Below are 16168 nucleotides of genomic sequence, written 5' to 3' on the forward strand. Positions count from 1 at the left end.
CAGTGATATATATCTTGTGATATTGCAGTCCAGTTGCTTTCATTTTGCATGGTATGCGTTAGAGAATTTGTTAGCTCACTGATAAGTTTTGGTATTGTTACCTAGCAGATACTTTCTCAAAATCATCAAACAGTTTTATATTTTGACCGTGTATGGGTTTTAAGGCATAATTTTTTTTTTTAACATAAAAACTTAATTTTTTGGATTGTGGTTCAAAAGTCAAAATGATGACAAACATTGAGATATCTCACTCTCATTTGTCTTTTTCCTCTCCTGTATCTATGATTAACCATTCTTACTAGTTTCTTGTGTGTCCTTCTGGTGTTTCTTGATGCAAACACAAGCAATTTGATTAGGAAAACCTCCTGTGTTTTCCTTTACTCTCACACTACTACACACTCACAACACTTCTGATACCAGATGTGTGGGGTTTTCCCACACTGGCCAATTCTCCAACACCAGCTGGGTATCCTACAATTTAATATAGTCTGACACTATCTACTTGGAGTTAATATCAGATCATATAAGTTAAGGGCTCAATCCCACAAGACTGCTTCAACTTCAGATTCCAGTCATAAGTCCCAGGTTGTCAACTTGTACTCTGATGGATTGGCTATAAATTGGGGTTCCCATGACCCCTTGCTTAGGTTTGATAATTTGCTCAAATGATTCACAGAACTCAGGGAAACACGTTTACTGGTTTATTATAAAGGATGTAATGAAGGGTACACATGAACAACCAGATGAAGAGATACATAAGGTGAGGTCTGGAAGAGTCCTGAGCATCAGAGCTCTTGTCCTGTGGAGTTGGGGGTGTGTCACTCTCCTGGCACATAGATATGTTCACCAACCCAGAAGTTCTCTGAACCCTGTTATTTGGGGATTTTTATGGAGGGTTCATCGCATACGCATAATTGATTATTAACTCCATTTTCATACCCTCTCTTCTTGCCAGAGAATGGGAGGTGGGCCTGAAAGTTCCAAACTTCTAATCATTGCTTTGTCTTTCTGGTGACCACCCTCCTTCTAGGAGTCCACCAAGAGTCAACTCATTAGAACAAAAGATGCTTCTGTCACCCAGGAAATTCCAAGAGATTTAGGACCTCTGTGTCAGATATTCCTATAACTGAGGGAATTACAAATTTTAGGAGCTCTGTGTCAAGTACCAGGGTCAAAGACTAAGTATTAGCAGGATCTAGGGCGCAGAGACCAATATATATTTCTTACTGTTTTACGAATATATATTCCTTTTTAAAAAACCTTTATATTTTGAAATAATTTTAGACTTACAAAATAATTGCAAAATTAGTACAGAGTTTCCATGTGCTCTTTACCCAGCTTCCTCTAATGCCAACATTTTACATGTAAGTATAACAGGATCCCATCAGCATCCCATCAGGATTCCACATTTAATTTTGTTTACTGTGTCTCCTTAGTCTCCTCTAATCTGTTACAGTTCTTTGGACGTTCTTTGTCTTTTGTGCCCTTGACACTTTTGAAGAGACTATCTGGTTATTTTGTAGAATATCCCTAATGTGGGTGTGTCTGGTATTTTCTCAAGATTAGATTGAAGGTTTTATGTTTTTGGCAAAAATGCCTTCAAAGCAATGTTGGCCCTTCACAGTGGACCATATTAGGAGGTATATGTATCTTTTTACTGATGATAGTAACCTTGGTCACTTGATTAGGTGTCCAGTTTTATCCATGGCAAAATTACAGTTTTCCCCTTTGTAAATTAATAAATATTTTGTGTGGAGATTGAGACATTCAACTAATCTGCCTTATTATGCTTCTGCCTACTTTAGCATCCATCAGTGATTCTTGCCTGCAACAATTATTTCTATTGTGTTTTAGTCTAATGATGATTTTCTGTTTCCATCATTTCTTATTCAATGTTAATTGGAATTCTCCTGTGAGAAAGATCTTTTTCTTCTATTAATTTATTTATGTAAGTATGGAGTCATGGATACTTACTTTATTCTAGGGTTATAATCCAATGCTATTATTATTTTGCTGCTCAAATTGTCCCAGATTTGGCCATCAAGGGCTCTTTCAAGTGGGCTCCTGTGTCGTTTCAGCATGTCCCTATCACTTTTTGAGCACTTTTTAATTCTCTGACACCATGAGATACTGTAGGTGCATCTTGTATTTTTCTTGCCCCAGCCCTGGAACCAACTGTTCCTCTAAGGAATCCTACTTTCTTTTATTGGAGAATATATTTAGAAACAAAGATTTGAGTGCTAGGTGTACTCATTCCTACTGGGATGTCATTGCTTCTGGGTCCTCTTGACGGATAGAAATATGACATTTATGTATGAATATTCATGCACACATACACATAATAGTACTTATTCTATATCTGTCTGTTTAAAGCCATGATTCATCTCCAGTCCAACACTACAAGTTTCATTCACACCTTCTTTTTTCCTTACTTATAACTCCTTTCTCTAGTAATGAGAATCCTGGCTGTCACTGTCTACAGTATATTTATTTATTTGCTCAATCCTACTGTAACATGAAGTAGTTTCAGAATTGTTAACCCATACCTCTGTAAAAAACAAATTTACTAACTAGAGACTAATATTTATATATAGTTTTTTTAATCTTTAGCCTTAGCATATATAGTCAAAGTACTGTTTTCCAAAGTTTCTTAGGTTGGTTCCCACCTCCCCCACTCCTTTCATTATGTTTCTCATTTGTAATAATTATATTTCTCGTTTGTAATAATAAGGTTCATGTGTTACTCTTATTACATTTTGGGTTCCCCCTACATCCTATTTAATTTAAACCATTCATGGGGGAGTAGCCAAAATGGTAGAGTAGTACAACTGTGAGCTCACCTCCTCCCATGGACAGACCTGTTTACAAAGCAACTATCTTTGAGGATGAGGTGAAGACTAGCAGAAAATAGCAGTTATATCCACAACTAAAGATGTAAAGAAGGAACTACAACAAGATGGGTAGGAGGGGCAGAGACATGGTAGTCAAGACCCATATCCCTGGATAGGTGACCCACAAATGGAAGAATATTCACAACTGCAGCGGTTCTCTCCAAGCTGTGAGGGGTCTGAGCCCCATATCTGACTCCTCCCCAGCCTGGGGGTCCTGCACTGGGAAGATGAGCACCCAGAATGTCTGACTTTGAAGGCCAGCAGGGCTTGCATACAGGAGAGCCAGAGGGCTGTAGGAAACAGAGACTGTCCTCTTAGATAGCACACCAAAAAACCTCACGCACTCCAAGACCCATTACAGAGACAGTAATTGGAAAGAAGCCTGAGTCAGACCCACTTGCTGGTTTTGGAGAGCCTGCCAGAGAGGCAGGAGGCAACTGTGACTCCCCCAGGGGAAACAGTCACTGGTGGCCGCCATTTTGGGGAGCTTGTTTGACTGCGAAGACACCGGTGCTGGCAAGTGCCATGCTGGAGTCCTCCCTCTAGCCTGTGAGCACCAGGGGCTCACCACCCACCAGCCAGTCAGCACCAGTCCCAGGACCGGCTCAGGCTGAGCAGCTACCACACTGGGACCCAGCTCCCTCCACCACTGGGCACAGGACCTGGCCCCACCCACCAGCAGGCCTGCACCAGCCCTGACACCCTTAAGAGCCTGGCCCTGCTCACCAGTGGGCCAGCACCAGCACTAAGAGCCCCAGGTTGCACAGGCAGCTTTTCTGGGACCTGGACCTTCCCAACAGTGGGTTGGCACCAGCCCCAGGACCCCCTGGGCTATGCAGCCAGCCTTACTGGACTTGTCCCACCCACTATCAGGCCAGCATCATCCCTGGGTGCCCCCAAGCCTGGTAGCCAGCCACCCTAGGACCCAGTTCTGCCCACCAGCAGGTCACCACCAGTCCCAGCGCCCCCTGGGGACCTGCTGTCAGCTGCACTGGGACCCAGTCTTGCCCACCAGTGGGCTGGCAGCCACTGCATGAGTCAGGGCCTAGCAGCCAGCTAGACCAGGTGCCAGCCCCGCCTACCAGTGTGCCCGCAGTAGCCAGCCCCGCCACAAAAGAAGGGCTCACATAGCCCACATAGGGGGAAATCCCTAGAGCGTATTGTTCCGGTGACCAGAGGGGAGTGTGCTACTAGGTGCCACAGGATGTCTCATACATAAGGCCACTTCTCCAAGATGGGGAACTGTAACTGACCGGTCTAGTATATGGAAATAAACACAGAGAATTAGGCAAAATGAGAAAGAGGACTGTGTTCCAGACAAAGGAACAAGACAAAATCCTGGAAGAAGAACTAAGGAAAGAATAGATAAGCCTTCTACCTGATAGAGTTCAAGGTGATGCTCATAAAGATACTCAGTGAAATCAGGAAAAGAATGGACGAATACAGTGAGAAGTTTAACAAAGAGTTAGAAAATATAAAGAAGAACCAAAGAACTGAAGAATACAGTAACTGAAATAAAAAATACACTAGAAGGAATCAACAGTAGATTAGATGATACAGAAGAACAGAAGAGTGAACTGGAGGACAAAATAGTAGAAATCACCCAAGCTGAGTAGAAAAAAGAAAAAGGAATTTTAAGAAATGAAGATAGTTTATGAGAACTAACATTCACATTATAGGGGTCCCAGAAGGGGAAGAGAGAGAAAAGGGGGCAGAGAATTTATTTGAAAAAATAATAGCTGAGGGCTTCCCTGGTGGTGCAGCGGTTGAGAGTCCGCCTGCCGATGCAGGGGACACGGGTTCGTGCCCCGGTCCGGGAGGATCCCACGTGCCGCAGAGTGGCTGGGCTCGTGAGCCATGGCCGCTGAGCCTGCGCGTCCGGAGCCTCTGCTCTGCAACGGGAGAGGCCACAACAGTGAGAGGCCCGCATACCACAAATAAATAAATAAATAAAAATAATAATAATAGCTGAAAACTTCCCTAACTTGGGGAAGGAAACACATATCCAGGTCTAGGAAGCATAAAGAGTCCCAAACAAGACGAACCCAAAGAGGTCTGCACCAAGACACATTGTAATTAAAATGGCAAAAATTAAAGACAGAAGATCTTAAAAGCAGCAAAGTAACTAGATACGTACAAGAGAACTCCCACAAGACTATCAACTGACTTTTCAGCTGAAACTGCAGGCCAGAAGGGGGTGGCACGATTTATTTAAAGTGATGAAAAAACCTACAATCAAGTACTCTTCCCAGTAAAGCTATCATTCAGATTTGAAGGAGAGTTAAAAGGTTTTACAGATAAATAAAAGCTACAAGAGCTCAGCACCACTAAACCAGCTTTATAAGAAATGTTAAAGGGACTTCTCTAATCGAAAAAGAGAAGACCACAACTAGAAATATGAAAATTACAAAAGGAAAAAATCTCTTTGGTGAAAGCAAATATACAGTAAAAATAGGAAATCAACCACTTATAAAGCTAGAAGGAAGGTTAAAAGACAAACTAGTAAAATCATCTATGTGCATAAGTGATATACAAAACAGAAAGCTGTAAAATATGTCAAAAACATTTGAGGGAGAGAGTAAAAATGCATGGTTGTTAGAATGCCTTCAAACTTAAGAGAACATCAACTTAAAAGAAAAAAAATATATATATGGGCTGCTGTATGTAAACCTTATGGTAACCACAAACCAAAAATCTGCAATAGAAAAAAGAGAAAGGAGTCCAAAACTATCACTAAAGATAGTTATCAAATTACAAGGAAAGAGCAAAAGAAGAAAAAGGAACAAAAAACAGCAACAAATACCCAGAGAACAGTTACCTAAATGGCCATAAGTACATAACTATCAATAATTACTTTAGACGTAAATGGACTAAGTACTCCAATCAAAAGACATAGAGTAGCTGAATGGACACAAAAACAAAACATGTATACATGCTGTCTAAAAGAGACTCACTTCAGATCTGACTGACTGAAAGTGAGGGGGTGAAAAAAGGTATTCCATGCAAATGGAAACAAAAAGAAAGGTGGGGTATTTATATTTATATCAGATAAAATATTTATATCAGATAAAATAGGTCTTAAAGACCGTAACAAGAGACAAAGGACATTACATAATGATAAAGGGATCAATCCATATTTATATCAGATAAAATATTTATATCAGATATTTATATCTGATATTTATATTTATATCAGATAAATATATTTTTATCAGATAAAATATTTATATTTATATCAGATAAAATAGATCAGATATTGATATCAGATAAAATAGGTCTTAAAGACCATAACAAGAGACAAAGGACATTACATAATGATAAAGGGATCAATCCAAAAAGAAGATATAACAGTTGTAAATATATATGCACTCAACGTAGGAGCTCCTAAATACATAAAGCAAATGTTAACAAACAAAAAGGGAGAGGGACTTCCCTGGTGGTCCAGTGGTTAAGACTCTGCGCTCCCAGTGAAGGGGATGTGGGTTCAATCCCTGGTTGGGAAACTAAGATCCCACATGCCGTGTGGTATGGCAGAAAAAAAAAGGGAGGGGTAGAAATCGACAATAACACAATATTAGTATGGGACTTTAACACCCCATTTACATCAATAGACAGATCATCCAGACAGAAAGTCAATAAGGAAACACTGGCATTAAATGACACATTAGACCAGATGGACTTTATATGTTTTATATATATAACATTCCATCCAAAAGCAGAATACACATTATTTTCAAGTGCACATGGAACATTCTCCAGGATAGACCACACGCTAGGCCACAGAACAAGTCTCAATTTAAGAAGATTGAAATCGTATCAAGCATCTTTTCCAACCAGAAGGGTATGACACATGGAGGCTAAGCGATATGCTACTCAGCAACCAGTGGGTCACTAAAGAAATCAGAGGAAACTGAAAAATATCTGGAGATGAATGAAAATGGAAACACAATAATTCAAAATCTATGGGATGCAGCAAAAGCAGTTCTTAGAGGGAACTGCTAAATTCTAATGATACAAGCCTACCCCAGGAAACAAGAAAAATCCCAAATAAACAACCTAACCTTATACCTAAAGGAACTAGAAAAAGAAGAACAAGCAAAACCCAAAGTTAGTAGAAGGAAAGAAAGAATAAAAATCAGAACAGAAGTAAATGAAATAGACACTAAAAAATAAATAAATAAAAAGGAAACATCAATGAAACTAAAAGCTGGTTCTATGAAAAGTTAAAAAAAACTGATAAACCTTTAGCCACACTCATCAAGAAAAAAGAGAGTGACCAAATAAATAAAAGGAAAAAGGAAAGGTTACCACTAACAACAGAGAAATACAAATGATCATAAGAGACTACTATGAATAATTACAGTATATGCCAATAAAAAGGACAACCTAGAAGAAATGGATAAATTCCTGGAAACATCCAATCTCCCAAGACTGAATCAGGAAGAAATAGAAAATATGAACAGACCAAATTGAATCAGTAATTTAAAAGCTCCCTACAAACAGAAGGTCAGGACCAGATGGCTTCATAGGTCAGTTCTACAAAACATATAAAGAAGAGTGAACACTGGTCCTTCTCAAACTGTTTCAAAAAATTGAAGAGGAAGGAACACTTCTGAACTCATTCTATGAAGCCAGCATCACCCTGATACCAAAGCCTGACAAAGACACCACAAAAAAAGAAAATTACAGGTCGGTATCACTGATGAACATAAAGCAAAATCCTCAACAAAGTATTAGCAAATCTAATTCAACAATACATTAAAAGGATCATACACCATGATCATGTGGGATTTATCCCAGGGATGCAGTGATGGTTCAGTATCCACAAATCCATCAGTGTGATATACCACATTAACAAACTAAAGAATGGAAAGTATGGGGTTATCTGAATAGATACAGAAAAACTTTTGACAAAATGCAATCCATCTATGATAAAAATTCTCAACAAAGTGGTTACAGAGGGAACATACGTCAACATAATAAAGACCATCTGTTACAAGCCTGCCAGTAACATCCTACTCAATAGTGAAAAGCTAAAAGCATTTCTTCTAAGATCAAGAAGATAAGGATGCCCACTTTTATTAAACATAGTTTGGAAGTCCTAGCAACAGCAATCAGACAAGAAAATAAAATCAATGGCATCCAAATTGGAAAGAAGTAAAATTGTCACTGTTTGCAGATGACATAATACAATATAGAGAAAATCCAAAGGATACCACAAAAAGCTATTAGAACTGATCAATGAATTCAGGAAAGTTGCAGGGTACAAAATTAATACACAGAAATCTGTTGTGTTTCTATACACTAAAAACGAGCTATCAGAAATCAGAATTAAGAAAACAATCCCATTAACAATTGCATCAAAAAGAATGAAATACCTAGGAATAAATCTCACAAAGGAGGTAAAAGACCTATACTTAGAAAACTAAGACACTGATGAAAGAAATGGCAGACAACAGAAACAAGTGGAAAGATATACCATGCTTATGGATTGGAAGAATTAATATTATTAAAATGACTAAGAAAGAGGAAATGCTTATAAATAAAACCAGTTTTGTACTGTGATTTACCAAAGGTTCTTTAGGTTACCTTTCTTACTTCCTCCATTAACCTCTATGGGCTTGGATCTGTTCTTCTGTCTCAGAGAATCAGTTTCCTTTCAGATGCTTCCATTTTTCAAGCAGGAGGACTGTGTATTACCAATGGTGAACTTTGCAAGAACTGTCTCTACAGGTGTTAACTCTTCTGGAAACTAGTTATAGTTGTAAGAAGAGACTAACTGGTGTCAAAGCATGAGAAAGGAAATGCTAGGAATAATTCTACTTTTGCAGTATAAGCAAAGAATAGATGTTCTATTCCCTGAGTTTTCTCACATTCTTTCAGGTTGAACCTTAATCTTTTTGTGTTAGAATTTTTAAAATATCAAAAATTAACATGATGTCATTGAAGAAAAATGATAAATGCAGATAAGCAGGCAAAAAATGAAAATCACTCAAAATTCTAGCAGCCAGAGAATACCACTGTTAACATTTTGATTTATAGCCTTTGACCCATATCCATATATTTCTATTGAATATGTAATATATATATGTCCCTTGAGTATAATATATACATATTATATATATTATATATAGAGAGGGAAAATTTATATTGCTTTCTCTTTTGTAACAAATATTTTAACTGTATAATGCTCTGTCACTAGCTTTTTTTTTTCAACTTTAGATGAGATGTTATATCTGAAAGTCTCCTGTCCTCTGTCAAAAATCAAACTATTTTAAGACAGAACAATAGGCAATTATACTTACGTGTTTCAGGAACTTTAAAGGATCTTACATATTATCATTTTTGTGTATGAAAATATACTTCTGCAACTCTAGAATTATATGAACCTGAAGAGTTATGTAATTCTGTTACTTTTGGGGTATTTTGGTTGAAAGTTGGATTCCTCCAATAAAATGTTCCTTGTCTTGTAGTTAAAATATACTCGTCCTGGGCTACCGACCTTCAGCCAGGAAGTACTACACAAATGGAAGTCAGATATCAAGAAGTATCATCGCATTCAGTGTCCTAACCAGGTGGTTCTTTCTCATTCATTTATTCACTAAATGTTGATCAAGCATCTGCTGTCTGTTTCAGTTATTTATTCCTTTGTGACAAAACACCTGAACTTTAGAGGCTTAAAACATCAATTACTTTGTTAACGATTCTGTAAGTCAACAATTCTGTCAAGACTCAGAGGGCAGTTGTATATGGCACCAGCTGGAATCATTCATGGGTTGCATTCTGCCGGAAGCTCTGATGGGGCCTGAATGTCAGGTGGCTTCTAAGCAGCTACTTCAGCTGGGAGATTGATTGTCCACATGGCCTCTCTCTCTTGCATGGTAGTTGGGTTACCAGTGGGGTACATGGTGACTGAATTCTCAGACAGAGTATTCCAAGAACATAAAAGCAACAGCTCAGATCTCTTAGGCCTAGCTTCAGAATTTGTTCAGCCTCATTACCATAGCATTCCGTTGGTCAAAAAAATAATAGGACTTATCCAGTTTCAAAGGGAGGATAAATGACTCACTTCTTGATGGGAAGAGTGGCAGAGAATTTCCAGGCATCATTAATCTACTACAGCTGTATATGCAGTACTTTGGGGAGGAGTAGATATATAAGAAGTAAGAGACACATTTGCACTAAAGAAAGCTGATTTTTGGAAAAACTTGAGCATACAGTTTTTTGTATTTTTGTAAGTATCAGAAAAGTACTAGGGAACAGAGTGTTTTAAGCTTTTTTAAACAACTTTTTTACCTCTTTTTCTTTTACCTTTCCTTGGTTTTCTTTTTGTTCTTTGGCTTACATATTTTTCTGTGTGGTTTGTGGTGCAATTTATTGGGTTTCTTCCCCCCCTCCCTCCCCCCGCAAGGGTACAGTGGGTTAGTGCAAATGGCCAGATTGCTAAGAAAAGGATGCTGTTTGGTGTGGTCTTCACATGATTTCTTTTTCTCTTTTTCAGGGCTGTGAGGCTGTCTACAGTAGTGTATCTGGCCTTAAAGCTCACCTGGGCTCTTGTACATTGGTTTGTAACGTTCTGAACTATTTATCTTAACATGACCTCTAAAATAGTCTGACATGGAAGAGAATTCAGATTCGGTGAACAGCTAGTTGTCCTGTTTGCTATTATCTTCAAAGGCTGGTTTAGTTTAGTTTTGTTTTTTTTTGTCCCAAAGATCCTCGGTCTGTTAATTGGGTGGGATGCCAGGGTATGTCCAAGATGCAGAATGGGCCAAAATAGCCGTAAGTCATATCAATGAAAAAATTTGGAGAAAAATATATAGTTCTCAGTCCCTACCAGGGATTTAACTTCTTCCACCTGAGCGTCTACCACACTGCGCCTGCCCTATCTTATTGGGCCTTCAACTTCCTAGAATCAACTTACATTGTGCTTATCTGGATTGGTGAAGATCCTCAAACCCATCTGAACTATTCCGGCTTCTGGGGATGGGAGGTGCGATCCCTGGGTGTTAGGCTAACAGCCATTCACCTCACTGAATCTTTTCCATGTTGACCCCAGTGCCCTGCAACCTACCAGTCATGGGGATGGCTGCCACTTTCCATTCCCATTCAGAAGTATCTCCTCACACAAAATAAGCACCATGGAAACCCGAAGCTTCAGGAGCAGAGAGAAGTCTCAGTCAAGGCAACAAGGGAGTTGGAGACATCCAAACCAGATCTGTCCAGGAATGCTTAGGAGTTCGTCGTCTTGATCCTAGTTTCTGAGTCATTCAGCTAGATCTTATGGAGGGTACTCTTCTAATTCTGGATTCCTAAGGCACTCTTTGCAGCAGTGGATTGATTCTAGTGGGAAGAATTGCGCATTGGTGCCTCATTGAACTTAAGGAGTTTGATAATTTGAGGGGAGGAGCCAAGAGAACCTGCAAGTGAAGTGGAAGACATAAGGGAAGATAGAAAAACGTGACATGTTACATAATAAAATTAGGGGAACTTCAGGTTGTGTTGGGGAGGGTCAGTGGGGTCAGTGTTTGGTATAGAACTGCATTAGGATAGATGTGTTATGGTCATAGTATGCCCAAACTTGTTTTCCTAAATATAGTGGTGTTTCGGATTTTCTTCCTTCTTCACTTTGCTGAAGTAGTATCTCCTCTTTTCATCTCTGACAGTCCCTACCTATTGCCCAGGTATGTGTTCCTGAATTTACCCTTCTCTTTCTTTCTTTCTTGAAAATAGGGAACCTTTGTGGCTGGAAAATACAAGTGTCTTCTATGTCAAAAAGAATTTGTGTCAGAGAGTGGTGTCAAGTATCACATCAACTCTGTCCACGCTGAGGTGAGGTTTCTCCTTTCCCACAGTGTTTTTATATTCTTGTGGACCCCATGAATATGCCACAAGGGATGGGAATTTTGTGCCTGTTATTATAGGCTAAGACTGTCAGAGAGACTAAAGGGTCTACATTAGAGTTTAAAAACTTCCTAAAATTAGGCGTGTAATAGTTTTTTTCTGTGAAAGCATTTAAAATCACTGTGGGTGTGAGCATCCCTGACTCTTCTGGTTATCTTAAGTCCGATTAAATCAGACATCTGGGAACCAGGCTGCATTTACACCTTTGGAATTCTTGTTTCACAGCAATGTCTGTGCTCCTGTTTTCCGGTATTCCAACATCTTGGAGCAACCTGTTTTGAATATTGTTGAAATACCATATAGAAACAATGTAAAAGATGTTATTGAGACAATTGAGGCAACTTGAATACTAGCTGTACTACTAAGTAATATTAATGTGTCAATGTTAATATTCCAAAATGTGATAATTGTATTATAGTTATGCAGGGGAATGCGCTTGTTCTTAGGCAGGTACATGATGTTTTTAGGGATGAAGTATCATGTCTGTAGCTAAATTGTGAATGGTTCAGAGGAAGGGAGGGAGGGAGGGAAGAAGGGAGAGAAGGAGGGGAAGAGAGAGTAACAATGGTCAATCTAGGTGTTCATTGAACTATTGTAACTTTTCTGGAAAGTTTGTAAATTTTCAAAATTAAAAAATTCTGTTAAAAATGCTTTAAGTTCAGAGGTCAAGAGTTTTCTCTTGGGGAAAGTTTTTAGGAGTCCAGGTGAACAGAGAAATTCTCTACCATATAATTAAATACCTTATTGCAAAAGCTCAAGGAGTAGAGTGTGCATTCTCTTGGCATATTTTACTGCAGATACTGTTGTTGCCTGGTGAGGAAAAATAGCAAGCGCCTGCGGCTGTCCTCTGCCCTCAGATGCAATAGTTCTTAGCAGTGTGGGCTTTAGTTAGTGTCATCCATTGTGGTTCCTGTTGCTTTACTGGTTGAAGCTTTGGGAATCCCTTTCCATATCTGAGATTTCTTCAGGAAGGCAGTCTTTTTTTTTTTAATAATGTTACCTTTCTATGCTTTGGGAAGTATTTGAAAGATAATTATCTCCTGACAAAATCTGGCCTTTGTATAGTTCACTTGTTTCTCCAGTTTCTGTTTCAAAAGTTGGAACCAACAAATTTCACTTAGTTTGGGACTTGCTCCCAAGTATTTGTTCAATAATTTATGCCTGTATTTATGAAATCCTTATGGTGTTAAACATGTTTACCTTGTTCCTCCCTTTCTGCCTCACTTTTTTTTTTTAATTATATTTATTTTTTTGGCTGCATTCAGTCTTCGTTGCTGCACGCAGGCTTTCTCTTGTTGCGGAGAGCTGTGTGCGGGCTTCTCATTGCGGTGGCTTCTCTTGTTGTGGAGCATGGGCTCTAGGCTCCTGGGCTTCAGTAGTTGCAGCATGTGGGCTCAGTAGTTGTGGCACATGGGCTCAGTAGTTGTGGCTCGCGAGCTCTAGAGTGCAGGCTCAGTAGTTGTGGCGCACGGGCTTAGTTGTTCCGCGGCATGTGGGATCTTCCCGGACCAAGGCTCGAACCCATGTCCCCTGCCTTAGCAGGCGGATTCTTAACCACTGTGCCACCAGGGAAGTCTTAATTTTTTTAAACTGAGACTCAGAGAGGTTAAGTTAATTTTCTGATGGTCACATGGCTAGAAACAGAGCTAGGATTTGCACCCAGGTGGTCTGGCTGCAAAATTCATGCTCTTAACCACTACACTGTCATGAAATAAAAATCTCCTATGGCTCAGTGCTTTACATCTCATGAGAAGATTTTTAAAAGGAGAGGAGTGGGTGGGATCATGCTAAGTAATCAGTAGTACCCGAAATCATGTCTTACACAAGAAATGCTTGTAATGACTGCTCTGTACTGAATTTCTCCAGTTTAAAAGACACAGTTCTAAGCTCTGGTTCCATATCTATTTCCTCTTTACTGTGTTCTGTCCTAATCATGCCTTTAAAAAAAAATCTTCCCATACCACTTCCTAGTGCACTATATTTTGACTGGATAATGTTTCTGTTTTGCCTCTGTAGGATTGGTTTGTTGTAAACCCAACAACGACCAAAAGCTTTGAGAAGCTGATGAAGATAAAACAGCGACAGCAAGAAGAAGAAAAGCGGAGGCAGCAGCACAGGAGCCGAAGGTCTCTAAGAAGGCGGCAGCAGCCTGGCATTGAGCTTCCTGAGACAGAGCTGAGTCTTAGAGTAGGGAAGGATCAGAGGAGGAGTCATGAGGAACTGCTCGTGGCAACGTCCTGTAAAGAACCAGAGCAGGAGCCAGTGCCAACACAGTTCCAGAAAGTCAAGCCCCCAAAGACGAATCATAAACGAGGAAAGAAATAGGCAGTCAGTGTGAAAGCACTCCTGGGAGAGTGGATGGGATGCTGTGGTCACAGGGACCTGTGTGGAGAGGCCTGAGTCACGGGGGCCAAGTGAAGAGAAATTTACTCTTTCAGCTGTTTGTGTAAGGCTGTGGCACTCTCAGCTCCTTCCTCCTGTGTAAATTTCAGTGTTTTCCCTATTGATTCACGTGGACCCTCCACCACCCACACCCCCATCTCCTTTTTGGTAGATTTTCCTGCTATTCTCATTGGAGTCCTCCTGTTTTTCTCTTATCTTGCCCAAAGAGCTCCTCCTTAAGGCCCACTATAGGCCCTTCTTGCCCCATACAAGACTAAGAAACCTGTTTGATTATCCTTTCCATACTGGGGTGTAGAATGTTCTTGGAAGCTCCATTGATTTCGTAGTCACTCCATCATCTTATAAAACAATTCCAAACTAACTCTTTAAAACCATACTGATTTATCATTTTGTATTTGTGATATAACAAGCCTAGAACCTAGAACTGTTGTCACTCCTTTAATAAGGTTCCCCCGTCTGCTTGGGTGACAGAATTTATGGAGGCTCTTTGTTGTCTCAATACGGTTTTAGGATTGAAAGTGAGAAAATAGATTTAGAATAAAAAAGCTAGACCCTCCGGACACAGGTTTTCCTAGGAAATGCTTTGTTTGTCCCAGGTGGCAGTAAGTAACTAGACCTACACACATGAAATGCAGCCTTAGGAGGAATGTGTCCCACACATAAAATGACTGGAAAGAAGAAAGTAGCAGCAAAAATAAATACCGCCTCAACTTCCCTGGGTGTGAGGCCTCCTCTGTTGCTATGACCAGTGCCCTCCTGCAGCTTGTCTTGCTCCTGACGTTTTGAGGATTGAAAGAGAAATAAACCCTTTTGCTCCTGATGTTTGACACAGAACCCTAATATTGCTGGTACTCCTGTGAGGATTGGTAGCCAAGGTGCACATTCCTTCTCCCCTGGACTTGACCTGACTTGTTAGTCTGCACTCTGTTAAGTCCTCGTATCTCCCTTTAGCCAAAGTCTGTCTCTTTGAATTTTCTGAGAATATTGTCCTCTACCTTCTTTTTTAGATGTTGTGTTCTGTCCTTTTTATAACCTGAGACTTTGACACCAGGTGTAGATATTTATCTGGAGTTGGAAAGAAAAGTTCTTTTTCTGAACCTCATGCCTACCTGATAGTATCTGTTAGCCTGTTTCTCTTTGAGGCTGGCTTTCCCTGGAGCATTGGTTAGAGCAGCTCTGTTGTCGTATTCCTGGATTCTCTTCCCCTTTTCCATAAATATTGGTCTTCTATATTCTTGCCAATTTTTGTGGCTTATGCCACATAAAAAGCCAGGGACCCTTAACCCTAATATGGACCAATACTGCCTTTTCAAATTCTGAAAGGCTGTTACCACTTTTAACTCTGTTCTCTGTGCTCCTCCATATAGCCTTAAAATGTGGGCTTTTGTGAAGACCACTTTCAAACATGGGAGCATTGAAACCTGATTGGGATACTGCCAGAACGGGTAGTTTTGCAACAAGGGAAGGATGTGGTCTGTCCACTCGACATTGTCATTGGCAGTTGCTCCCTTAAAGCCTTTTCCGTACATGAGGATTGTCAGGGAGGAAAATGGAGAAGCTCTGTTAATTTCTGGTGAGTAAGACTTGGGGAATATTTGGCAATGGCAAGAAAAATAAATGACTCTGTGTTAGAATGATGTTTTCCATTGTTCATTGACTCCAACGTGCTACCTGTCTCCTTGCTGACACAGTGTGTCTGGGGAAGATAACGACTAGAGATGGGAATGAGTTTGGAAGAAGTAACACGTACAGTTGTGTCAGTAGTTCTTTAGGCCCTGAAATATGCTGGTTCAAATGAATCCACTCATACCTTGCTTTATTGCTCTTCCTCTTACAGATAGCGATTTTAATTAAAGTATGTACATTGTTGTTTTAGACATAATGGTATTGCACACTTTAAATAGACTACAATATAATATAAACATACCTTTTATATGCACTGGGAAACTGAAAAATTCATGTGACTTGCT

General features: G+C 39.8%; 1 protein-coding gene across 2 annotated transcripts in view; it reads left to right on the forward strand.

Annotated features, from left to right (window-relative positions):
• Positions 1 to 15953, forward strand: part of ZNF512 (zinc finger protein 512) — a 35365-nt gene extending 19412 nt beyond the window's left edge. For both annotated transcript variants that reach the window (XM_082672537.1, XM_082672536.1), the window contains exons 11-14: positions 9365 to 9466; positions 10393 to 10455; positions 11625 to 11723; positions 13812 to 15953. In XM_082672537.1, the coding sequence (XP_082528663.1) occupies positions 9365 to 9466; positions 10393 to 10455; positions 11625 to 11723; positions 13812 to 14120 (573 nt within the window). In that variant the 3' untranslated portion in view covers positions 14121 to 15953. The remainder of the gene's footprint in view (positions 1 to 9364; positions 9467 to 10392; positions 10456 to 11624; positions 11724 to 13811) is intronic.
• Positions 15954 to 16168: the final 215 nt, after the last annotated feature.

This window comes from Grampus griseus (assembly GCF_964374135.1).
Source record: "Grampus griseus genome assembly, chromosome: 15".
In the NCBI taxonomy this organism is placed as follows: Eukaryota; Metazoa; Chordata; class Mammalia; order Artiodactyla; family Delphinidae; genus Grampus; species Grampus griseus.